Source organism: Phyllostomus hastatus, unplaced genomic scaffold (assembly GCF_019186645.2).
Source record: "Phyllostomus hastatus isolate PE091 unplaced genomic scaffold, TTU_PhHast_1.1 phas_contig_40, whole genome shotgun sequence".
Lineage (NCBI taxonomy): Eukaryota > Metazoa > Chordata > Mammalia > Chiroptera > Phyllostomidae > Phyllostomus > Phyllostomus hastatus.
In genome coordinates this window covers 1,259,762-1,286,139 of record NW_025333872.1, presented here as the reverse complement: position 1 = coordinate 1,286,139, position 26,378 = coordinate 1,259,762, and the positions used below count along the sequence as shown (strand labels likewise).

At 52.3% G+C, this 26,378-nt stretch overlaps 1 protein-coding gene across 2 annotated transcripts; it reads left to right on the top strand.

Moving 5' to 3' along the window:
• Positions 1-8,639: 8,639 nt before the first annotated feature.
• MTCH1 (mitochondrial carrier 1) lies at positions 8,640-25,871 on the top strand. Of its 2 annotated transcripts, none has more exons than XM_045842610.1 (12): positions 8,640-8,987; positions 12,796-12,880; positions 16,046-16,152; positions 16,548-16,625; positions 17,001-17,058; positions 17,550-17,601; positions 19,028-19,087; positions 21,232-21,325; positions 23,393-23,440; positions 23,608-23,675; positions 23,904-23,979; positions 25,041-25,871. In XM_045842610.1, exons 1-12 carry the CDS (start codon positions 8,667-8,669, stop codon positions 25,110-25,112), a joined length of 1,119 nt encoding a protein of 372 aa, XP_045698566.1. In that variant the 5' UTR covers positions 8,640-8,666; the 3' UTR covers positions 25,113-25,871. The 2 variants fall into 2 exon arrangements, with proteins under 2 accessions (XP_045698566.1, XP_045698565.1); XM_045842609.1 differs by having other exon boundaries at positions 8,642-8,987; positions 21,232-21,376.
• Positions 25,872-26,378: the final 507 nt, after the last annotated feature.

The window sequence follows — 26,378 nt, the reverse complement described above, 5'->3', positions numbered from 1 at the left end:
TTAGTCCTCGAAAGACCCTGAGAGGGCAGGGCCTTGGCTTGTTTCTGTGTCCCCAGATCCCAGCACAGCGCCTGCCGTCTGTTACAGTAGGCCCTCCACACACCTTTTGTGCGTAGGGAGCAGACGGAGGGTTTTTGGGAGAGTGTCGTGTGTTTTCTTTCCTCCATCTTCTGCCCTCCCTGAGTTTGGCTTTGCTGTCCCCCAATCTCACTGTCCACCCTGACCAGGCTCCATCAAGGCCCAGTCCTCTCCCTCCCCCGGGCCCCGCCCTTTGAGCTGAAGCTCAGTGTGAGTGAGCCACCACCCTCTCCCCTCACTGTCCCCACAGGGCAAATCAGAAAGATGAGCTGGTTGAATGGCTACTCCTCTAGCCTCAGTTTCCTCCCACCTTTGTAAGGCCCCCTTCCTGTTAGGGATATGTCTAGTTTATGTCTCACTGGGTGTGACAGCCAAGTCCACAGGCAATGGCTCAAGGCCCGTCGCCCTGGCCTCACTTCTACCAGTTGCCCCTCACTCACTCTGCTCTGGACACTTGGCCTCCCCTCTGCCCTCCCACCTGCCAGGCAGACTTTCACCTCAGGGCCTTGGCACTTGCCGCTCCTATTTAGAACTCTCTCCTGCCAGACGGCTGCATGGCTCACCCTCTCACCTTTACTTCAGTGTTGCCTTCTCACCAAGGCCTTTCCTCAGCCCCATACACTTCCCACATCATAGCACCACCACCCGTTCTCAGTCCTCCTCCCTGCCCAATTTTCCTCACTTACCACTTTCTAATGTACTAACTTCTTTATTACGTTTATTGTCTGTCTTCCCCATTAGAATGCCAGCTCCACGAAAGCAGGAGTTTTTGTTTACTTTGCTTACTGCTCTAGCCCCTGCATCTGCAATAGCGCCTGCCGCCTAGTGGGTGCTCAACCAACAGTAGTTGAAGGAACCGGGAATTTTTACTCTGTCCCTCCTGAGCTCTCACAGGGCAGAAGCTCCAGGGTGCCCAGCTTTACCGTGAGCCAAAGTTCATTCTGCTTCTCATCCTTGCTGGGTCCCCCAGCCCTCATCTCCTGGACAGGATTTGGCTTCCACCTGGTCTCCCACAGGGTGGGAGGGAGCCTGCCATGCCTCCCCTGCTGCCCTGGTGCTGGGTTAGAAGAGGAATGGGAACTACAGCCTGGGGCGGGATGAGAACCTACACAGATCCTCCCTGTGACTTCTTAGCATGAGGAAAAAAGCACCTCATGTGGGGCCTTCCTGAAAATAAATAAAATAAAATGAGATGAGATGAGATGAGATGAGATGAAATGAAATAAAAATAAAAATAAGAACAGCCCCAGCTGGTGTGGCACAGTTGGTTGGAGCGTCATCCCAAACTGAAAGGTTGCAGGTTCGATCCCCAGTCTAAGTGCCTACAATCCCTGGCCTGGATGCATGCAGGGGTAGCTGGTCAATGCTTTTCTCTCACACTGATATTCCCCTCTCTCCCTTCTTCTCTTTCTAAAGCCAGTGAGAAAGTATCCTCTGGTGAGGATAATAACTAACTAACTAAATAATAAAAGTAAAAAATAAAAAAGGTGCACATTAGAGCTGTCATCTGTAGGGTGTCTCTAAAACATTTTATTTTCAGATTTTTAGTCAACTGTATGGGCTGAGGCCTGGGCTCTATTTATTTATTTTTTTTAATTCTTCTTTTTTTAATTCTCATATTCAGCCAAGATTGGGAATGAGAGGTCTGGCCAATGTCCCAGCCAGGTTCTGTTGTCCCTTAGAGTCCCAGCCGCACCCAGAGTGAGCATGAGTACCCTAGGATGCCAACGCTGGCTTCTCCAAATGGGGGAATTGTGGGTGTGCATGGATATTCCTCAGTTCACCCAGCAGGTCCACACACATGCATGCTGTTCTACCAGAAAGCAAACGGATTCTGAGAGATGGCACAGTAAAACCAGGATTTACAAATTCAGATGCCAGCTAGAACCGTGCAGGTGACACAGCTGTTTGCAGCCGCAGGTGTGTCACTGAGATGTGCAGATGGGTGCAGGACCCGTGCCCTCTTTGCACCGCCGCTCTGCTATGCTCTGCCCTGCTCTGCCCTGCTCTGGGCAGCAGGGATGCAGGACTTGCAATGCCAGGTTTTCTTCTTCATTCTCCCCAGGAGGAGTTAGAATTCAGAAAATTGTAATAAAATAACCCATATTTTCATTGACAAGTCCTGACGTTGCCAACAGGTCACTAACCCCAATTATACAGTTGCCAAACTGTCATATCCTGTGAGGCTGACCCCTCTGACATTGGGGTTCAGTGTTCCACTTCAGGGCAGGCCCGTCCCTTCCCGCCACCTTTCACATTCAAGCTAATAGGGAATGGCTGCTCGCTTCAGAGCCACATGCTGCTTATCGGCATCTTCCTCAGCTCTGCCAGGGCGCCTCAAAGCTTTGCAATAAGGCTTGTCACAGCGGTGTCCTGCAGCCAGTCCCTACAGGTGCGTGGACGCCAATGGTGCCCCTTTCGTCCTCACCTCGCACTCTATGACATCACAACAGCAGCTCGTGTCAGACATGGTGAGGACATTTACATCACATGAATCAGCAAGCGCCACAGATCAGAACTTGTGATCCCTAGAGAACAAGTTATTAAACACTCTGGTACATGTTTAGTGCCAGCACACCACTGCACAGGAGGGTGCAGACTCTGCCGAGGCCCGGGGGGCATCGGTGGGGAAGGGGTAGATGCATCTTTAGAATCCCCATGGATGTGTGCAGCAGGCATTCTGACAGAACCTTCCCTTTAAAACCCCTACGTACCCGCTCAGAGGAAGCAACAAAAATCTTAGTCTTGAAATATTTTTTCCATAACTAAGGAATCATGTTTACACAATAAAATGCCCAGATTTTGAGAGTATGGTTTATTGAGCTTTTACTAGTGCATCCACTCACATAACTGCCGTCCCAGTCAGGATGAAGAATGCTTTCATCCCCCTAGAAAGTTCTCGGGGGGATGCCTGTGTCTAGTCACTGCTCCATCACAGACAACTGCCGTGCTGGTCTTTATCCCCACGGACTAATTTGGCCTGTCTTAGAACTTTACATAAATGGGACCATACAGCAGGTGTTCTCTTGTGCCTGGAATATTTCTTTTTTTAATAGTGGTTTTTAAAAATTTATTGATTTGAGAGAGAGAGAGAAACATTGATTTGTTGTTCCACTTATTGATGCATTTGCTGGTTGATTTGGCACACACGAGTATGTGCCCTGACCAGGGGTCAAACCCACAACCTTGACATATCTGCACGATGCTCTAACTGAGCTACCCAGCCAGGGCTGTGGATGGATTATTTCACTCAGAATAATGTTTTTGAGACGCATCTGTGTCACTGCCCAGATCAGCAGTTCTTCCCCTTCAGTGCTGAATAGTCTCCCACTGAATGAGCTTCTCTTGGTCCCCAAACTCACCCCAGCTCTGGACAAGGGCCCATTAATGTTTGATTTTTACTGACTGCTGCAGGAGAAGAAAACTCCTTCCCACCGCTTAGGATAAACAGCCATTGAACACAAGAGATCCAGATGGACTCATCTTTCTCCACCAAGAGGAAAAATGACAGAGCAGAACACAGCCTGGGCATCCAACCCATTCTGACCTGGTGTGAGCGCTGTGCTCACTGTGGCACGCTCCACTTCCCCAGAGAACTGAGGCCCCATTTCCCTTCTTAGATCTTACATAAATTTAATCTCAAGGCCTAGGGGCCTTTCAGTCCCAAAGCTGGCTCCCATGTTTTTCCCAGAAGGCTTAGTGATTCCTCGTGCCAATACATTTCTGGTGACCTGCATGATGAGCCAGGATTCTTGAGATGATCAGTTACAGTGCACCTTCTGTCCCCTTGGGCAGGAACTGCTGGGGCTGTCACCAGCTAGTCAGAGCCCTGTCACTTCCAGGGTGGAGGTGGTCCCACACCAGCAAGGCAATCAACCGGCTCTGTGCAGAAACTGTTGGACTGTAACCATGAGCTGTCCACAAAGAAGGGAAAGATGGGAGGTTGGGAAAATACTCAAAGTCATCCATGAAGGAAATTTTCAAACCCTGGATATTTCGGCATTAATTACATTCTTTATCCCTGGTTCTCACTGCACACCAGGGGAAACCAAGGCTCAGAGAGGCTTTCGACTGCACGGCTGGGAGCAGCAATGCAAGGATTCACAGCCAGACAGCTCTGACTCCAGACAGCATGCTTCCCTCAGTGGGTAGGCCGCTTCTAGAGAAGTCAGCAACTGCGGAGTCCCCAGGCTGGACGAGGGCTGCAGAGTGTGATCTCAGGGGAAGCTGATAAGCTTTCAAGGAGGTGCTGTCCCCACAGGAGGTATGAAGACACGGGGGAGGAAGACCTGAGTGAGGCTGGCATCAGGCTGCCATCTGGCTCGCTCACCAGTACATGATGCCCACGATGAGTGTGTATCTGTAGGTGTGGGCCAACAGGGTGTGTGCCACAGCTGCTGAAATCCTGCCTTCTTCGTAGACTGTGCATCCAGAAGGCCTTTGTGCCGGCAACGATCTTGAAGTGACTGGTCCACCTGGCAGCAGCCGCTGGAGGCCCAGGATCATCACCCTGAACACCTGTCCATTTTCTCCTTTCACTTCCATTTAAGAGCGTGAGATATCACACTCAGGCAGACCTGGGTCTGAGTCCCGGCTCTGCCACTTCTCAACTGCGTTACCTGGGCAAGTTACTGAACTTTGGTCTCTTGTTTCCTCACCTGTGGAATGAAGGTGATCCTCATAGCTCTGGCCTCATATTGCAATAATCAGTGGAGTTAATACTTGTAAAACCAGTAGCAACCGTGTCTGTCAGGACGTGGGCACCTGCACAGGCACACCTCACTTCACTCAGCAGCAGAGCCCCTGAATACAGGACAGCTGGTTGAATTTAGCTCTTGAAACTGCTTGGTAGAATCCTGTGCCCTTTGGGGAATGGTGAGGAATGACGGGGGCAGGCATGCCAGAACCTGAAGTCGGCTCCTTTTGAAGCTTGGTCCCTGGGTGGGGGGTTTAGGACAGAACGGAGGCCTGTGCTGCCTACCTGCACCCGGGCCAACAGGTGAACAGAGGTAGCAGCCAGAACGTTCTCACCTGGAACTGCTGAACAGGGAGCCCACATCCAGGCTTTATACCAGGGTAAATTCTTCTGATATCACAGTGCCTCACCGGTTCCCAGATGAGGCCAGAACTCTCATGCTGACCTTGGCATCACCTCGAATTCATTCCTGATCTGATTAGTGTGGTATCAATTTAGTTGCAATAGTGGATACTTATATTGTATTCTTTTCTCACTGGTTTCCCATAGGATTCCAGGGACTGGTGGTTTATATACTTGGCAATTCTTGAAGTCTTTAAGAGTCTTATTTCTTGTTAATTTTCTGCTATTTGTTGGATCTTACTTTGGAGCATATGGATCTCGCTTAAGTTCTCATTCTATCAGTGGTGTTACAACAAATAACTTTGTTAAAAGATTTTTGCTTTTTGTCCTGGCTGGTGTGGCTCAGTGGATTAAGTGCTGGCCTGTGAACCAAAAGGTCACTGGTTTGATTTCCAGTTAAGGCACATACCTGGGTTGCAGGCCAGGCTCCCCATTTGGGGGCATGTGAGAAACAAACACATGTTGATGTTTCCCTCCATCTCTTTCTCCCTCCCTTCCATTCTCTAAAAATAAATAAAATCTTTAAAAAATATATTTTCTAGGAAACATTTGGTGGGTTTCTGCCACGTTCATACTATGCCAAGTATGAATAGGACAGTCCCTGAGCTCAAAGAACTTGCACTCTGACAGGGCAGACTGATGAAGCAGCCACAGCACGGTGTGGCAAGCACTCTGTGATGGTGACTGCAGACAGAATGGGACCACAGGGGGGCACTAACCAGCCCAGAGATGACTGCACTGAGTACTTACACTGCCAGTGGCTCAGTAGAGTAAATTCTGGGCAAGATCTTCTTTCATTCAGTCAGTTCAGTGAGTATGTTTTCCATTTCTAGATGATCTGATTTCTTTGTGAACATACCTGTTCTTTTTCACAATGTCCTTTTTTTCCTAGTATTTCCTATTCTTTATCTTTGCCTTCATGTGAAAACGATATTTTCTCCCTTAGAGTTTAAGATTGCTCTATTATGAGAAGTTCCCAGGAGTAGTAATATTCCTGTTTTGCCCATTCACTGTCATTAGAGAATGTGTTTTGAGCGGTCTGTAATTTCTTTCCTCCTTTCTCTTGGTGTTCCTGAGACCTGGGTTGTGGAACTGTAGCCATGGTGCAGTTTCATATTTGCTTCTGTCTGGTTTCCTGGGGTTGGGCGGGGGAGGGTCTAACTGCTTGAACTGACCTATTTTTACTTTAATTTCTTTGCTTAGAGAAATGATTCAATCACTTAAAAAACAATGTACTGAACAGTTACTCTATCCCCATATTTGGTGTTGTGGAAGACACAAAATGATGTAAGACAAAACAATGTAGCTGCCTCATGTGGAACCATTGTCTGGAAGGACCACATACACACAAAAAGTGAGGTGACCACGTAAGGCAGAGGAAGTGAAAGGGCTAATAGTGCACCCAGGGACAAGGTCAGAAGGAAAAACAGACAGCTGGGGAAAAACGGGGAGGAAAAGCCCCAGGAGGAAAAAGTTTGCATGAGGAACTTTTAGAAAGCTGCCTTCTGGGTGGAGTGTTAGTGTGGGGCTCTGATGTTATCAATAAAGGAGGCTGTGGATAAACTTCACTTTAAGGTCCCTGTTGGGAAAGCTAAACCAGAATCCAGGTGAAAGGAAGTCAAAGTGTGCCTGGGGCAGGAGGTAGGTTTAATGAAAGTTGTGTTTAAAGGAGAAAACACAGTAACCTGAAAGAACTAGGTTTGCAGTGATTTAGACCAGTATATATCTGCGTTAGGGAAGCCAGTGTGGGGGAGAAAGGGAGGGAGGGAGGGAAGTAGACTGGCAAGATTTGGATGTGGAAGGTGTATAGAGTATTGTCAAGAGTGGCAAAGGGGAAGGGAGTTTTTAGGATAGGACAGGGAGTTGGGAAGGACAGACTGCAAGAAACCTGGACAAAGTGGCCAGCTGGTGTGGCTCAGTGGACTAAGTGCCAGTCTTCGAAACAAAGGATCACTGGTTTGATTCCGGTTCAGGGCACATGCCTCAGTTATGGCCAGGTACCCAGTGGGGGGGTGGGAGAGGTCACCACACATTAATATTTCTTTCTCCTTGCCTTCCTCTCTCTCAAAACATCTCTGACTGGTGTGGTTCAGTGGTTTGAATAGGGCGTCATCTCTGCAAATAGATCCATTTGCTGGTTTGATTCCTGGTGGTTAGGGCACACGCATGGGTTGCAGGCCAGGTAGGTACTCAGTTGGGGGCATGCAAGAGACAGCCTCTCCTTTGGATGTTTTCAGTGCCTCTCTGGCACATCAATGTTTCTCTCCCTCTTTCTCCCTCCCTTTCCTCTCTCTAAAGAAAAGAAAATCTTTTTTTAAAAAAAGAAGACGACAGAACTTTCTCACAATGAACACAGGGTAAATACAGGCAAAGGGGCAAGGTGACCCACTGCTGTGTTTCTGCAGACTCTAGGTTACCCGATTCCTTCCCATTTAAACAAACTTTTACTGTGCACCTCCACAAGTGGCGGGGCAAGGTTCTGGGTGTCACTGTAGGGGTGTGCATTTTACAAACAGGAACAGGGCATTTTCCGTAATATATACAGTAGGGTCCTCCCTTACGCCTATAACAAAACCGATTTTACTGAAGGCTAATTGATATAAACATGAGGTAACTTCCTATGCATCTCATTAATGCTCAACTGTTATAAACAAGCGAAACTGAACAAAATGTTATTGGAGGACTAGCTATACCTTCCTCCCCGGGTTGTTGTGAGGATTATACTGGAGTTAACATGGTGCAAAGCATCTAAAAATATGTCTAGCACTGTTAAGTGCGATTTTAGGCCCACTTGTTATAATTCATTTTCATTACCTAAAGATTAGACCACGGACATCTAGCAGTCACAGTGCCTGAGTGACTGATTAAACACCACCCCCCGCCCCCCCCGGATCTAGTGAGGGAGATTGGCCAAGCACTTTAGAGCAAAACACATTTTCTAACCTTAGGCGCCAAGGCCCAAGTGCAAAGGAAGCTGGCCACATCGCCAAGGGGCTACTGGATCTGGTCTGGTGGGGAAGCCGAAGGGGTAAGACGGGTCTGGAAACCGCACAGGGGTCGCCCCACAGCGGGAGGCCTCACTGGGTACTCTGCCTGGGATCTGTGCCGCGAATAGGCGGCCACAGAACTGCAGCCAAAACTCGCGAAGCCGGGGAGGGGGCTTACAAATGCCGCAGACCACCACGTTAGGGTCGTCTGGTTTACGCAGCCTCCAAGCCCCGCCCCCACCGCCGTCTGGGGTTCTCCGGGAAATACCCAGGCCTGCGAAGGCCTACATAGGCCCCGAGCCCGCGACTCCGGGCCGCCCGGGACCACGGAGCCTAGGCCTGCCACCCAGGGCCCAGGTCCGCAGGGGAAAACGTATCCGGCGCATACCATCCCGCGATACCCCGCGGCCGTGGAGCACTGTGGCCCGAGCCCGGCCCCTGACGCCAGCGAGGGGCGGGGCGCCGTCCATCACGTGACGGGGAGTGACCTCGCCGCCGGCGCCATGGGGGCCTTGGACCCGGAAGTGGCGCCTTGGGCTCGCGGCGGTGCCGCGGGGATGGCGGGAGCTGGGGCAGGAGCCGGAGCTCGCGGCGGAGCCGCAGCGGGGGTCGAGGCCCGGGCTCGCGACCCGCCGCCCGCGCACCGCGCACACCCGCGCCACCCTCGGCCTGCGGCGCAGCCCTCGGCTCGCAGGATGGACGGAGCGTCCGGGGGCTTGGGCTCCGGGGACAACGCCCCGACCACCGAGGCTCTTTTCGTGGCTCTGGGTGCGGGCGTGACGGCGCTCAGCCATCCGCTGCTCTACGTGAAACTGCTCATCCAGGTGGGGGGCCGGGGGCACCATAGGGAGGTGGCGGCCCCTGTGGAGGTGACAGGCCTCGATTTGGACAGATTGGGTCGGAGGAGTCGATGACGACGGATTTGGGAGAAGGGCAGAGACAGAGGTTTTGGTGGGCCGAAGAAATAGGAGAGGAGCAAAGCAGGGAGGAGTTTGGGGATGCAGGGCGCGTAGGTTTGGAGGAGCCGGAGACTGGGTGAGGGTTCGAAGCGACAGATTTGAGAGGTTGGAAGGAACAAGGCATTTGGGGGTGTAAGGAGAGGGCGATGGGATAGAGAGACGGGTTTCGAGAATGAAGAGATGAACTTGGAATAGGAAGGAGAGGGTATCATTTTGGGCTGACTACAGAAGCAACAGAATTGGGAGCGGGGCGGGAAGTTTTGGCGAATGTGTGAGGAGGAGGATTGGGGACCAAGGCAAAGTATTTAGAAGATGAGTGCATATTTAGGGTAGAGAGGAGCAAGAGCTTTGGATTTAATAAGGGTAGATTAAAAAGTGGTTTGGTAAAACAAAGGACAGGGGCACAGGGCCATAAATTTAGGAAAGGAGAAAGGGCATCAGACTCCAGGGACGAGGGGCTGGGGGCAATGAAATTCATGGTCAGGGAATTTGATGGGAGAGGGCGAAGGCAGAGGATTTAGCAGGGGAGAGCTTTTGGTTAGCAGGAGATGGGAACTCTGGATCTGATGGCGACGACGGATTTGGTGGGAGGAGGGGACGGGGTGACGCGTTGTGGGGGGAAGAGATAGGACGACGCATTGGGGGAGGGGACTGGTGGCGTTTTGTTCGGAGAGAGAAGCGAGGAGGAGGCTTTTAGGGGGAAAGGCATGACGCATTTGGAGGAGAAAATGGAAGTCTGGTTGGGGTAGGGAGTTGGGAATCACAGTCCTTGTATCTGGCGGGATGAGCTGAAGGGGTTTGAAAGTATTGGAATTGGGAAGATGGGACAGTTGGGACATATAGTGACAGGATAGGGGAGGGCTGGCAGAGACTGAGGCCAAGGTAGGGATGTATCTGGAACGGTGCCATGCAGGTGCACTGGTTATATCGGTGGTGGCCAACAATGCCTTACAGGTGGAACAGGCTTCTTGAAATTGAGTTGGAAAGAGAGGAGCTGGAGCGATGCATTTGGCAGAATTGGGGAAGGGGCATGGAGATGTGCGCTATTTAGATAGGGATGGTTCGTCCTAGATTCATGACTGACGATTTAGCCTAGAATTTTCCAGTGAAGAAAAGTGAGGTGGGTAAAAATTGAGATGGAGACCCAAGCAAGATTTGAGGTTTGATTTAAATGGAGGCAAATGGGTGTCAGATTTACTGTCTTTATAATTGTACTGACAGACTGGGAGATAGTTGGAATGAGAGGGACTTGAACAGGAGTAATTGAAATCTAAGGAATAGGGGTGATGGGTTCGGGGGTGTGACCAGGAATATGACAAGGAATGGGGAGGTTCAGTCAGGAACATCAGGGTGCCTGACTAAAGTCTGACTGTGACAGATTTGGAAATGGTTCGTGGGGGGAAGGTCCAGACAGGTGTTTGGTGGTGATTTGGGAGTGAGGGCTGCTCTACTTAGGGAATTGGAATTGCATTTACAGCAACTGCGATTACAGGTTTGGGGGAGAAATTGGCACCTAAGATGTGAAACAAGGGTACTAGGCGTTGAGTTTTTCCGTTGATGGAACGAGATGGGGCGAGGGTTTGGATTTTAGGGTAGCAGATAGGAAAGTCTGAGGAGTGGAGGATGCTGGAATATAGCAATGGGGGTTCCATGTGAAGGAAGTAGAAACTGGCTTCATCATTTGGACCATTGAAAATTTGGTTTAGAGGTTGAGAAGAAAATTGAAATAAGGGTGACTTGAAGAGAGAATTGGGAATGAGGGAGAAGGGGGAATTGAGGAATGAAGGGAGATAAATGGGTGAGAACTGGATGGTGGGGAGGCATGGATGAGTGAGCTGGGTTGGGGCGATAGGCATCCTATCTGATTTGAACTCAGCTGGTGCTGAGCATAACATATTTTAGGCTGAAATCTTAATGGGTATAGCTTGGGAATCAGAGTAACATTTTGCAAAAGGCAGATACCAGTTTGGGGTGGGTAGCAGGATTGGAGTGGCAGATTTGGGGTTGTCTAGATTAGGTACATCAGAATGCGGTGCCTCAGATCAGGGCTTGTGGGTGTTAGGTTCAGGGTTTTGGAGGTTTGAGGGTGATGGACTGGCTTTGGCAGTATCTGATCCAGAGCCACAGCTTTAGACTGGGTTAGTAGACTTGGGGATGAAACTGGGCTGGTATGACTTGGGCACAACTAATGAAAACTTGAGGTCAAGGAGAACAGGGGTGAAATATGGCCAGTGTGCCTTTGATAACCTGGGTGAAAGTTAAAAATACAGGCTCAATAGATCTGGGAGCTATGGGGATGTGGGGGAGGGGACACAACAGATTCAGGGGTAAAACTGGAATCGGGACTCCTAGGTTGTGACTGGACTGGGTAAGACAGTACGAAAGCTGTAACTCAGACTTGGAGTAGCCATGATGGAGGGAGTTCTGCCTGTGTACGAGAACGAAAACAAAACAACTCAGACCCTTCGAGCTTCTAACCCAGAAGGAGCAAGGTCTAGAGGGGGAGGGCTAACTTGCTTGGGTAAGCTAGCTCATCCCTCTTCTCCAAGTCCCCTGGGATAGAATTTCTTTAAAGAAAGTTCTCATCCATAGGGGGTTTCTTAATTTATAATCACTAGTCTGTCAGTTAGCTCAGAATCACATCCACAGGGTTAGTGTCAACTTTCAAAAACACCAAGGCAAAGAAGAAAGGAAACCAAGCTAGGAAAGCACTATAAGCATACCTAGTCCAGTTTTTAAGGCAGAGCTTCCCAACCCTGCCAGTTCTGCTTTCCACATTCAAGAGTTGCTGGCCTGCTTTGAGGGGCAGGGCTGCTGTCCCCTGTCAAGGAAGGAGACTTCTCACACCCCACTTATGTGCTAGTCTCCTAGACCCCTTGCTTCCTGCCTGGCAGCAGAGAGAGCCTGTTATTAGTTGACAGTATAACAAATAGCCTCACCCCTCAGTGACTGCCCCCCACCCTCACTGGACAGGGGGGTGGCTTGGTCTTTCATCCACCCATGAGTTTAACAGATAGAACCAGCTCTACACAGCAAGAGTAACCATTGCCCCACAAACGTGGGGACATTCTGTCGTGGGGACATTCTGTCACAGGGACATGGGTGATTGAGATTAGAACACAGTTGAGGAATATTTTGAGGAGCAACTGGGATTTGACTGAAGTTTGTTCTGCCTGGGAGTGAGAGGGACACTCCCAGGCAGAACAAACCAGATCTGTTGCTTCTTTTGTGGGTACAGTAAGAAATTTGAGTTGTGGGGTGAACTTTGCAATGAGGTACTTGGAACTGAGCTGTCTTTGGGACTGAGATTTTAGTGTTGCCCCATTTCGGATCGAGACTACTGAAGTTTTTAACCTGGAGATGAGAATAAATGAGATTTATTCTGAGGGGAAAATTACGGGTTTGACGTATATAAAAATGGGGCGTTTTGCCCTGGGAATATCTGGAACTTCAAGGGATCAGTGTTGGGGAATGGAGGTGACTGGGAGTGTGGTAGGGGTAGTATTTGGGACTAGACATTTCTGTTTATTGGGAGATTTCACAATACTAATGGTAATCAACAGAAACAGCATTAGAATTTGTGGAAAAAGTAAGAGGCCTGCGAAGATGAAAAGCAGTGAGGCTGAACCTGCAGTAGAATCTGACCTTCCTTTTGTATATGTTGATTCTGAAGGTGGGCCATGAGCCGATGCCCCCCACCATTGGGACCAATGTGCTGGGGAGGAAGGTCCTCTATCTGCCGAGCTTCTTCACCTACGGTGAGTGTGCTGCTTAGGCAGGAAAGCCCATGCTGACCAAAAAAAAAAAAAAGCATCAAATGGGGAGCAGGTCCAGCTGGCCCTGGGGAACACCATGGGCAGCATGGCGCCCAGAGTCAGAGCTGGCATGGAGGAGGAGATCCTGGAGTGTGGCCAGGGAGGCACCAGAGTTTGGGGGCAGAGCAGCTGAACAACACAGCTCTGGTCCAGCTCCTCTGCCTCAGGCAGGGGGAGGGCAGACAGGTGCTCAAAGGAGGGGCCAGTCAGGACACTGACCCCTGTCATCCCTGGTTGTGCCTGGGATGAGGTGGGGGGAGTCCTTTTGCCCTCTGAGCAGCCCGACCCCCTTTCTAGCTTTTCTGCTTTCCTGCTTCTCTAGCAGGAGGCCTGCTGGGGCCTTCTAGGTCCTTTCCTTCGTTCTCCGTCCTTTTCCCTGTGTTCCCCAGGTGTGGTGCCAGCTCACGGCATCTCCACCCACTGGGTGTAGACCAGAGAGCAGCGAGTTGTGGCTTCACCTCTGGGGTGCCCCGACCAGCTCTGTGAGCTTAGGCAGGCTACTTAACTGCCCTGGCCGTGCAGTCCTTCTGCGAAGCAGCATCAGTGTCTTCCTGCCTGGCCCTTCGTACACCTCCTCCCTGCTTCAAGCAGCCCTGCCTGTCGGGGTCTCTCCAGCAAGAGGCCCAACACAGTGGGCCCGATGCCAGTGAAGCCCACCTGGCCGCCTCTACTGCTCATCCTCTAGCCCATGGGCGCCAGCTGCCTGCGGTCTTTTCAAGTCCACTATCGCTGTCCCTCCCCCAGTCCCTACCCTCACAGGTTGACCATGACAGGGACTTTGTTTAAATGTGCCTTTGTTGTCCATGTTCACAGCCAGCCAACCCCCTCATGCTTCCTCTACCTCCGTTCTCACCTGTTGGGTCACTCCAGAATGTTCTCTGGAAATCTTTCCATTTACTGAATAACTCAGGGCTTCCCCTCCTGTCTCCTTTTTTTCACATCACATACTTTTGGCAGAATCTGATGTGATGTTTTTCTTTTAGTCTTGCCACCGTTTTGTTGAGTACAGTCCAGGGCTAGGCGGACCATGTCATTTTATGGGGAAATGTGTTCATACTTGTTTTTATTTAAAGATTGTCACTGTGGGGGAGGAGAAATCAGAATTAGGAAGGTCTCCCACCCCGAAGTAGAGTGAGGCCGGCGGCCACAGTCAGCACTGGATCCGTGGGCAGCCGGGGTGGCAGCCCCTCCCAGGTGGTATCTCTGTTGCCGGCTCGGTGTGCTCCCGCCACGCAAGGGCCTCAGGCGGAACCCAGACTGGCACACAGCTGTGACTGTGGCACAGCACACAGTCACTCCCGGAAGCACTTGGGTCGAGGGGTCTTGACTCACTTTACTGCCTCTTGCAGAGATGAACAGAGTTCTGAGGTGCTCCCCCCACCCCTGTTTACATACGTGTTGTTTCGGTCCAGATGTTATGGCAAATGCCCACTGGGTGGTTCCAGGCATGTGTGACTCTCCCACCGGAGAGAGGGCTCGGCTGTCGGGACATTTAGGGCCTGCCCGGACAGCACCTACTCCTCCTCGTGTTGTAGGGGGTTGTAACGAAAAGAACTTCTGGAGAGTTCCAGGGCCTGCAGAGAACCCCTGTGATGAGGGAGTCCCTTGCCAGCCATGGGGCCCTTTGCCTCTGTTTTCTGCGTGCCTTTCTCCACTCTCACTTGTTCATGCTTCATCTGTGAGGTGGGGAGGAGTAGGGGTCCTTAATTCCTTTTTCACTGGCAGGCAAGTTGGATAGAAAGAGATTAAGTGTCTCGCTAGAGATTACACTCCAGCTTTACCCTTCCACTCTCCCTTTTACTGACTGGAGGGAGCTCCCCTCCCCCAAAATAAACCTTCTTTCTGCCGGTTCCCTTTGAAGCAGGGCGCCTTGCCACGTTGTCCAGGGCCCTCTCACCTCCCACTCCTCTGTCCAGCCCCACCCATCTCAGGAAGCCAGGTAGGCAGGTAACAGGTGCTGGGAGGGGGTGCCCAGTGAAAGCCGGAGCTAGCAGCGAGGTTGGGTTGCGGGCTGGCAGACATGCTGCAGAAGCAAGGCCTGGCGTGCCGGCTCCTGCCACTGTGCGGTGCCGGAGAGCTAAGCTTGGGTGTGCGGGAAGCCCACAGTCTGAGAGTGTTCTGCCAGCTTCCAAGTACGCAGAAAAATACACTCCTTTCTGAACAAAGCTTAAAAGTCGATATTACATAAAATAAAACATTAAAAAGGGGGTCCTTTCAGAGACCCTAATGAAAAAACACTAATTAGCTGGTAGGGTCTAGCTTCCCTGACTGCTTAAGTTTTTTCTGTGAAGTAGTTCATTGGTGCCTCTGTTTTGGTTACTCCTCTGCTTGTTTCTCCCCACCCCCTCCCCATCTTCACTAATAAATGCCAACTGGTGCCCTGACCGGCTCGGTTCAGCGTTGTCCTGCAACGCAGAAGGGTGCCAATTCAGGTCCCAGTCAGGGCACATGCCTGGGTTGTGGATTCATTGCCTGTTGGGGCCTGTGAGAGGCAACTGGTCAGTGTTTCTCTCTCTCTCCCTCCCTTCCCCTCTCTCTAAAAATAAATAAAACCTTTAAATAATAAATAAAATAAATGCCCACTGGCCAGATGGGGTCCTGGGGAAAGCACAGTGACAGGGTGGGGACGCCCTTCCATGGCAGGCTCGGGACACTTTGGAGCCTTTCTTCTGGGAGCCCTTTTTCTTTTTTCCTCCCTTGGGTTGCAGACTGTCACTGCCTATGGGAACTCTGCCTTCTTCCTTTTTTCTTTCCCCTGAGAACAGTATTTCTTTATAAACCACAGAGTTGGTGCCTGGGTTGTAGCACTAAAGTTACTGAGTTAAAAAAACTACACCTGAGTTTGCCAAGCAGATATTTCAAAGCTACAAAAAGGAAATAAGTGATCTTTTCATTAAAAATATGTTTTGAAGGCTTTTACACAAAGGGGCAGAAACTAGAGAAGAAATTGGGGTGGGGCCTGATCACTTCCAGGGTCCTGGACCAATGCTCCCCTCGGTGACTGACGGCTGCACGTACTGAGGGATGGGCACCTGGTCCAGGTGTGAGTGCGACTCAGGAGTGGGAGTCCGGGCTGGGCGTGATGCTGCCACCTCTGCTTCCTTACAGCCAAGTACATTGTGCAGGTGGATGGGAAGATAGGGCTCTTCCGAGGCCTGAGCCCCCGCCTGATGTCCAACGCCCTCTCCACTGTGACTCGGGGCAGCATGAAGAAGGTGAGCCCCAGGCAGCGTCACAATTCCCCTGAGCTCCCTGCCACCCCGAGGCAGACGTGTGCACTGGTCCAGCAGCTCCATTCCCAGATTGGTGGGGCCTCCCCCATGGCACTGTAGCTGGGCTCCTAAACCTGATGGCCCAACCCTAAGACTCCCTGACTGGGAGGGTCCCTGCCCCACAGCCCTCCTGCTTTCTCACGGCTATGACACCAGGCAGGGCCTCCCCCCCCCCTCCCCCCGAGCTCCCGCCCTGGGGATTACCTGAGGCTGGCCCAGCTAATGGGCACTCCAGAGAAAGTTGTGGAAGCTGATTGTTACTGTCTCTGCCCCGGGAGCCACATTTTGAGAGGCATAGCTGTATTTTGCTTTTGGCTCTCTTGCCTTTTGTGTCTCAGGTTTTCCCTCCGGATGAGATCGAGCAGGTCTCCAATAAGGATGACATGAAGACTTCTCTGAGGAAAGTGGTGAAGGAGGTAGGTGTTGGAATTGGAGAAGGTGAGGCCCTTTGAAGGGGGTCGGTATTTCTCACTGCTGAGCTGGGCAGGTCATTGAAGAGTCTCAAGATGGGGTCCTTGTGCTTGCATGGGACAGGGACATAGAAGGAGCCCCATTGTGGACACACAGGGAATCTCAGAAAGCCTTGAGCCGTCATAGGGCCTGGCCTTGGACCTGGTAGCACTCCTGGGTGGAAGGAATTGGGGGGTGGGTGACAAGTGGGGCCATCTGAGTTAGACTGACCCCACATGGGAGCTGCGGAATCTCAGGTTGTTCTTCACATGATCTCGTTCTGCAAGAGTGCCGGTTCCAGAGACAGGCCGAACTGAGTGTCCCCCTCTGCTCTCTTGCAGACCTCCTATGAGATGATGATGCAGTGTGTGTCCCGCATGCTGGCCCACCCCCTGCACGGTGAGCAGCCGCACTGGAGGCTGCAGCTCAGCCGTGGGATGACCCCTGGAGGACTGTAGCTGGTGGTGGGGTAGGGATATTCCATGGCAACCCCACTGGGAGAGACACCTTCCTTGGTGTCTGTCGCCCACCTTACTTTACCTATAAAGAAAACGCATACCAAAAAGACTGTGTCCAGACAGAATGACCCACAAACGGAACCCAAAAGCTGAGCCTAACAAGTGTCATTTGCTTTGCCTTTAAAGGTCTAGGCAGTGACATGTATGTGCCAGGAATCCTGGCTGGAGGGAGCTGGGGCTCTCCCCAGGCAGAGGAAATGGGATACTGTGGTCGTGGGGTGTGACGGCGAAGCCCAGAGCCCCTCCTCCCCTCCCGCCCCCTGCCCCGCGCTATCTTGTGCGGTGGCCTCTGTAGCAGGCACCCCACGGCGGGCCATCGTGGGCTTTGTGCGTGTTTGCCTCGGGTCACCTGTGTGTTTTCTTTCTCCCCAGTCATCTCAATGCGCTGCATGGTTCAGTTTGTGGGACGGGAAGCCAAGTACAGGTGGGTAATTCTCCTTGGGACAGATGGGCGTGGCCTCGTCACCATTCAGAGTCTGCCAGGACAGGCTGTGCTGGGTCAATCACTGACCCTTTTCTGCCCTAGTTCTAATGTGCTGACTTCAGGGGAACATGGTGGTTTCCACAGTCTGTGTCTAGGGCCTTTTCTCTGTATCTCTTGTCCGGGCTGCCCAGAGTGAGCCTGGGTGCCTTGCAGTGGGGAGGTGAGTGGGGTTGGAGTTGGCTTGGATGTGGAGTCCTGGCAGCAGAGCTGATTCTGCCACTTGGGACTGAGCCAGGGCTCCCTCCTGGGCTCCCTGGGTTATGCCCTAACGATTTCCCGGCTGTCATCGCACCTGGCTTACAGCTCGATCCTCTTCTGTCCACTTCAGTTGATTACCAAATACTGGCACCTACGTGCCCTGCGGGGGGAGTAGGTGTGTTGACACGGGCCTTCCATGTGGCAGGAGGACAGCCCATTACCCTTCCTAAGGTTCTCATTTCCTGGCTTCATTTCTTCTCTGCAACTGTCCTGTGGGGCCACTGCTCCAACAAGATCAGAGGCTATGGGGCCTCATTTTGGGTTCACTAGTGGGAGATCGGCCCCTTTCCCCAGACTGAAATATGAGGTTGGCAGATAGGATCAGGAGTGGCCAAGCCACTGTCCTGAGAAAAAAGGTAGTGGGGCCTGGCAGGGCTTGTGGCCCGGGACCAGCACTAGCCAGGGCTTCGGCTCCCACCAGCTTTCTCTCTCCTGGACCACCACTGCACCTGGGCTTTGTAGAGCTTCATATAGGACAGGCCACTTGGCATTGGTAGCCACGTCACAGAGGTTGCTCTTGAGCCTCCTTTGCATGTCACACCTAGGAGCCCATTTGCTGGTCTTCTATAGGCTGTGGCGACCAGGGCACTCGTTCCCAAGCTCCTTGCTGGGCGGAGGGGTGGGCAGCTGCCTTTTCCCAGGCTGCTTCTGGGCTGTCTGATTCCAGGGCCTCCTGCTGGGGGGCCCGGTGTTCCTTTGCCCTCTGAAAAGGTGGTTCTTGCCACTTGCCACTCCGCCTGTTCTCACTCTGTTGGTCATGCAGGCTTCTCCACGTAAAGGGTATTCAGCCAGAGATAAGCACTAGGGCCAGGCTCAGAAGGTTTATTCCTAAATTCCAGACCCACGGAGAGCAGTGGTTGCTCACTGCTGGGGTTCTGGTGGTGGTGGTGGTGGTGGTGGTGGTGGTAGGGTGTCTCCAGTCTCCATGAACTAGGTAAGTGCCCCTACCCCCAGACGAGAGCTCTCTCATCTCCACTAGTTCTGCCTCGTAACAGCATCTGCCCTGCCCTGTCCAGCCAGGACTGGATGGCTCTGAGCAGGGGTGAGGAGGTGGGGGCCCTCTCCAGGTGACCGGGTGACTTCTGTCCCTCTCATGCTTTCTTTACAGTGGCGTGCTGAGCTCCATTGGAAAGATTTTCAAAGAGGAGGGGCTGCTGGGATTCTTTGTGTACGTGAGTTTGTACCCCGAAAATCTGGCTCTACTAACAGGCTCACTCCCACCCTCTCAGGCCACAGCTGCTGGCCTCAGAGTAATCACAGGCCCTGCCCCCCACCCCTCACCCTCCCCACCTGGGTAGCTGCACTTTCACAGCCTGTGTGAGCCATGGATTATCGGGTGAAAGCTGCCCAGCCCTTTCCAGACCACGGCTCACTCACAGTTGGTACAGTTTGTCCACTGCTGGCTGCACTGAGCCCGAAGGCCGCGTCCATTTGCCCCAGGGCCAGAGGAGGGCATGCAGGTGGACGTGAGCTAGCGTGTTCCATTGTCTTTGTTTCGCTGCTGAAAATGACTGAAAATCTGTGACAGGGACTGGGGGTCAAACACTGACAGCTCACAGGTGACTCCAGGTGATGGCTTCTGTTTGACAGCATTTCTGGCAAGTCAGTTCTTCACATTTAACATTTAGGATCTTCAACGTAACAATCCGTATTTTCGGCTTCTCTGGAAAAGTCCAGGTTTTCTGGACTTTCTGGGCCTGTGTCACGCAGAGCACCTGTCAGCAGGACACATGATCTCCCAGGAGCCACAGACCCCCCCCGCCTTCCTTGGGTCTCTCACCCGCCTTGCTTTACTTGTAAAGAAACTGCTACTGAAAAGACTGTGTCCAGACAGAATAATCCACAAACGGAACCCAAAAGCTGGGCCTAACCAGTATCATCTGCTTTGCCTTTAAAGGTCTAGGCAGTGACAAGGACATGCCAAACATGGGGCCGTCTGTTAAGTTGCACTGTGGGTGTGTCGTTAGCCAGGTGCTTTCATTTACGATCTCTCATTTAACCCAGAGGCCACCGTGTCTGCGTGTGTTTCTCATCAGGAGGTGGTTTTTGCCCCCAGGGACATCGGTACTGTCTGGAGACAGCTTTTGGTTGTCTCAACTGGAATTCGGTGGGTAGAGGCCGGGATGCTGCCGCACACCCCGCAGTGCAGAGGGCAGCCCCTGCAACACAGAATTCTTTGGCCCCAAATGTCGACAGTGCAAAGGTGGCAAGCCTTGATTTGTACACACACGTGTGTGTGTGTGTGTGTGTGTGTGTGTGTGTGTCTTTGTATGTGCACACATGCATATACACATGTGAGTACATATTTGCCCATGTGACTGGTGCATCAGGCTTTAAAACAGTACATCTCACCACCCTAGCATTTTCCACACTCGTCGTATAGTTTTACTCTGGTGTGTGAATAGCATTCCTGTTGGGTTACTTAACCATCAGGTTCCCTCTCTCAACGTGTTCGTGGAACAGGCAGCGCACGCCCGTGCGGCAGGGTGTGTGTGGACCATCCGTCAGCACGGGGGAGCGGCACGATGAGAAACAGCACTCAGGGCGCTGGTTTTGTTAATGTTCCTCATAACAGATGTGTTGCGTATATTTTTTTGAACTTTTTAAATATTTTGAAATAAGATTTTAAAAAATTCAAAAATCACGATTCTGCTTCCTCTCTTAAGAGAGAGCCATTCTGGAAATCTTTTCAAGTCATCCCATATCTAAACAAGTAAATCAGCACATTAAAGATCCATAAATTATACACAGGACCCACTGATCTTAGTCTGGCTTTTTGTCCTCAGCACTGTATTTGGGGGAACCTCCCGTATCCTTTGACAGAGGTGTTTATCACAAATGCCATCACTTTAAAAGTCAGTCCTCCTTGTAAAGGCATGCATGGAATGTCTTCATTAGAACATTGCAGGGGTGAAGACAACAGCTGTATTGAGCAGAGTGTTTTGTGAATTGATTAGGTAAAGAGGCCAGGAGAAAACTACTAGCATGTAGGCACTCTTTCATAATCTGCACGGAAAATCCCATGTTAGTAGCATTCACATCCTGAGGCCTGGCTTGTGTGGTTTGAAAACTGCTTGTGAAACCATGAACTAATATGTGGTGTCAGATGTGGCATAGAACACCCACCCCCGGAGAAAGGAACGCTGCCTTCCTGGCGTGGGTAGCTGCTGACCCACACAGCCCTGCAGGCTTCTTGCCTGACATGTTGGATGCCGGAGTTCAGAGCTTGGAACGTTCTGCTTCCAGGGTGTGGAGCCTCCAGGAAATGGTCTCCTCCCTCCCCAGCTCATCTTTGCTCACCTTGTCTTTTAGCGGCTTAATCCCTCACCTCCTGGGAGATGTGGTTTTCTTGTGGGGTTGTAACCTGCTGGCCCACTTCATCAATGCCTACCTGGTGGATGACAGCGTGAGTGACACCCCAGGGGGGCTGGGGAACGACCAGAATCCAGGTTCCCAGGTTGGTTGGAACAAGGACTTGTCCATCTTTTCATGTACTGCTGGTGCCCAGGGTCTGGGGCAGACTTGAGGACTCTGGGATTCTGAGCATCAGGTCCCAAGAACTAGAGAGGGCCTCCGGGGACGTGGTCTGAGAAGAGGACCTGGTTGTCCCGAGGTCAGCTTTCCCTCCAGACAGGAAACCTGCGGGAGTTTATGGAATGCCTGTCCTAGGCAGATGTAGAAATAAGACAGGTCCCTGCTTTCCAAGGCTGGTTGGACTTAGGACCCAACCAAGGAGCAGGAAACAGAAATAGACAGGCTAACAACAGCCCTTCAGCTTTTGCTCAGTATTCCATACTTTCAGAATCCTTTTGTGGACATGATGGCATGTGGTCCCGATGATAGCCCAGGCGTGAAGGGAACAGGGCAGGTACACCACCCTGTTCCACAGGCAGAGAAGTTGGGACACCGGCGTCAGAGGGCCCTGCAGAGGCACTGGGCTGGGAACCAACAGGCGGGGACTAGACTTTTCCTGTGCTGGATAGGGTGTGCTCCCCCTTGAGGTTTTTCAAATCAGCTAGGAAGTGTACTGCCCAGGAGCACCCCACTATTTTGTTAGCAGTGGCCTGCACAGCCAGCTGTACACAGGCCTCTTCGCAGGTGGGGCAGGCGCAGGGAGGCCTTGGTCCTTAGAAAAGGCGCTGCCGAGGAAAGGCATCCGGGGACATGATGGGTTGGCTGGTCCTGTGTGAATCAAGACAAGAGTTGGTGAACAGTGATGGGTGAGGGGTTTCTGGTAGCCAGTCATTGTAACAGCAGAGATTGCCAACCCCAGGGAGAAAGGTGAGGGAGGGGTTAGGGACCTGTGTGCCAGAATCACCGGCAGGGAGGCAAGGGGCAGGGGGGTGGGTGTTGTGGGTCATAGTCTACAAGTGTCTGTGTCTGGGCAGCTGTGTGTGTGTGTGTGTGTCTGTCTGCCTGGGCACATGTCTGTGGCAAGGAGCGCTCTGTCCCTGCTGAGAGCCTCTGCTCAAAGGAAAATTGTTGGCCTGTTTGACTTGGGTAGATGAGTCTTATGGCCTTTCAGTGTGAATGAATTCAAGCAGCTCTGTAGAGGCCAGCTCCTGTCCAGCTCCCGTCTTCAGTTACGATAGCCATGGCCCTGCCCTTTTTCAGGGGCCTCTTGGGTGGGGGAGCTGCTGCAGTCACAGAGAGCCAGGCTGGGACAGCTGGGGTGTCTGGGGTGGGGGGTGTCCCCAGCTGATTGGCTTCTCCTGTCTAGGCGGCAGGTGTTTGAACAGGGGCTGCTGCACTTAATGTCACCACCAACAGCAGTCAACAGCTTCATTGAAAGTATTTTCCAAGTGCTCTTCTGTGTGTGGCTTAAAGACTAAGATGAAGCTGCCACTCAGGCAGAGGGCTAAGCAGACGTGCACCCAGGGATGCAGGGCGTCCATCTGGTGGGATGGCCCCGCCATAGGAAGGTCAGGAATAGGTAGCCCCTCTTCCTGGGCAAAATAGACTTTTAGTCTATTTTGGGGCCTGAAGATGGTGAGAACTTGCTGAGGTAGGAGGTGACAGGAAATGCAGACTTGCCCTTCTCATTTTGCTATAAGACTAGGATTTTGTGCCTGGGCAGTTCAGGTGGCTGCCAAGCCATAGACATTAATCAAGGCAGACACAGGCCAAGCCCTCAGAGCTCATAGCTCGGTGCGGTCATGCAGGGCAGCAGCCGGGGATCTACTTGCCTGGCCTTCACGTCTGCCCCTCACCATCCCCAGCCAGGTCATGGATGTCCTTTAGTCTGGTTATCCTAGTTCTGCCTTGCAGATCTCTTGGCTCTGCTACAAGGCTGTGGAAGCTGCCGGCAGGCCCAGAAAGGAACATAGTGTGTGCAGTGGGTGTGTGAGGCCAGGGTGGAGGGTGGGGTGAGGGGACCACAGACCAGGTAGCATGGTGAGGGTCTGAATGTCTGATGTCTGTACCCTGAGGTGAGGCGCCTGTGGCAAACCGGTCTTCCTTTCTGTCTCTTCAGTTCAGCCAGGCCCTGGCCATCCGGAGCTACACTAAATTCGTGATGGGGGTAAGTCAGGCCAGCTGCCCTTCCCACTGCCGTGTGGGTCTCAGGGTAGGGGGCTTTGCAGACACCGGCCGTAGTGTGGGGTATTGGCACAGTGAGTACTGCTTCCCAAGCCCCAGGGGTGGTGCCGGTGAGGGGGCTGTTGATACTCAGGTGTCCCTGGGTTTCAGATTGCAGTGAGCATGCTGACCTATCCCTTCCTGCTGGTTGGTGACCTCATGGCTGTGAACAACTGTGGGTAGGTGTGCGCCCCTCCACCGGGCTCTCTGCCCCCTCCTGCCAGCACCGTGTGGGTTCGTCCCACTGGGCACCCTGTCTTCCTCTGGGGTTCACTGCGCCCCTTTGGGATGACCAGTTCAGGATGTGGGTGGCGGCAGCTCCAAGCCATTCCTTCTTGGGGTCTCCTTTCCCCTGGCTGGTCAGCTTCCGTGTTCTCTGGGTCTCACATGTTCTCTCTCCCTGGCAGGCTGCAGGCTGGGCTGCCCCCCTACTCCCCAGTGTTCAAGTCCTGGATTCACTGCTGGAAGTACCTGAGTGTGCAGGTGAGCAGCTCCCAAAGGAGGAGGGGTTTCCCATTCTCACGCGTCGAACACATGAAATGGTTTCGTGGGTGCTTCGTTGCTCGGAAAGATAGGGGGTTGTCGTGGATTCCAGTGTTGTGAGTGGGGAGGATGTAGACCTGGTTTAAGGCGTTTAAATTGACTTTTCACTTTATTTTAGGAAGGATTTGAGATAGTTAGATCTGAGTTTACTTAAAAATTTACATCAGAGAAGGTCCCCTTTTCTTCACCTCTTAAAGACTCTTAGAACAAGTAACAAGTATGAGGGAGCCAGGGGAGGTGGTGAAGCCCAGGAACATGTCTTAGACTTTGAGTGACACGGCTGGAGATGCAGCCGTGGGGTTGAGACCAGCTCCTGCCAGGCAGCTGGCTGCTGGAGGCCGAGCCCTCCTGCTGGACATCCAGTGCCCAGGAGAGCGTGAGGGTTGAGCTGGGCCATAGGATGAGCCTGCTGAGGGGGCCATTCTTGGGGTTTTATATTCTGTGCCCAAGTACCTTCCTGCTGGCTGGAGCTCCAGGAACCAGAGGTCAAGGATCCTGGTGTCCAGGGCAGATTCTTGCCTTTTCCTAGCCTTGCATTTGCCTTGTAAAATGGGTCAGTGGCTTGGGGAGCAGCCATTGCAGTGACTGGCCTCGGGTTAAGAAGAGGACAGATAGGAGGGAAGCAGCGAGGCAAGAGAAGGGTGCAGTTCTTCCCAGTGACTCTGGTCCGTTCTACGTGCGTCACATCCTGTGGACGTTGGAGGAGACCCGGACGACTTTGGCTCAGAAGCCAAATGGGCAGTACTCCCCGGTACCCACCTCTTTGAGGGGTGCCTACCAAGTAGCCCATCAACACTGGACACCCTGTGGCATGAAGTGAGCCACCCAGCACAGGGCAGATTGTGACCTTGCCATTTGGAATGCAGACCTAGGCCCTCCTCCCGACCCTGGGCTCTCGGCTGCTGGGGCCCTCTTTGCTTCACGTTGGCCTTGCTCTGGGGCAGGATGTGGAAGGTGGCCTCCCCTTTCCCTGACTGACCTGACTGTTCCTTCCAATCCAGGGCCAGCTCTTCCGAGGCTCCAGCCTCCTTTTCCGCCGGGTGTCATCAGGATCGTGCTTTGCCCTGGAGTAACCTGAATCACTAAACACACGCTGTCCCAGCCTGGCCACTGTGGGTGAGGCCTGTCCATCTCAGGCACTCGTAAGACAACTCCAACCCAGCGACACCTAGATGTGCTCCTGCCCAGCTGGGCTTCGGCGTCCATGTTTGCCGTGTGTCTGTCCAGAAGCGGGGGTCGGGTGGGGGTGAGGCTACGCCCACTGGTCAGTCACCTGTTAGACCTGGGGAAGGTGGGGCAGGGCTGGGGATCTGGGGTGGAATCCCCTTTCTTCACAGATTTGCTATGTCTGCTCTGTGCAGGGGGCCAGAGAATGGCTGTAGAGGCCCAGGTTGGATGGGACAAGGCTCACGGTGTCAGATCCCACCCCCACCCACCCCCGATCAGTCCCAGCTCTCACCCTGAAGCTCGGCTGGGAGTACTGCTCTCCTGCTTGTAAATAGGGCACGGTCCCTTTTCACGAGGCCACCATCATGTCCAGGCCTGTGCTAGGAAGCTATTGTAGGTTCTGCCTTTGTTTTCCTCAACACTACTTTTCTGATACAAAGGCAGCACCTTCCGAATGGGAAATCATGTGACCGCTCAGAATGTGTCCCCTCATCAAATGCTCATCGGTTTAATGGTGACGCTTTGTGTGCAGGATCTAGTTACCTGTGCAGTCGTGCACACCCAGAAGTTAGGCAGATCAATGTCTTTAGTCCTACCCAATTTAAAAGTTCCTGATAAGATTTGACCCTTCCTCCCTCAAATAAATGTACTGGTGGTGATTTGAAGTTTTGTGGGGATTCTCTGATTTTGATGAGCTTAAAAACCGCAGTCTTTGTCAGTCCTATGTGTTAGTGTGTGGAGAGGCTGTAGAGCCACAGGGCTGCGGCAGCTCAGCCCGGGATGAGAAGCGCCAGGCCCAGTGTAGATCAGCCTGGACAGGGAGCCAGGGAGACCGGATGATTTTCTAAATCAGACCATGATGAGATGCCAATATGCAGATCAACAAGTAGTATATAGGCCTGTTGCCATGGAGACAGGCTTCCCATCTTCAGAAAATGTTCCACCCAAACCCCTAATTGTCATCTCTGCACTGTTTGGCATTTGCAGTTTTTACTGAGTCTTTTGGGGTAGCAGTCACATGATTATAGAAGGGGCTGGCACGGGCCCAGCATAAGCACCAAGCCCTGCCTTCCCTAGGAAAGATGGAGCGCCCCTCCATTCACTTCCGCCGAGCGCTGGGTTCTATAAACAGGCAAAACTTACAGATAGAGCAGCCTGTCCTGGGGACCACG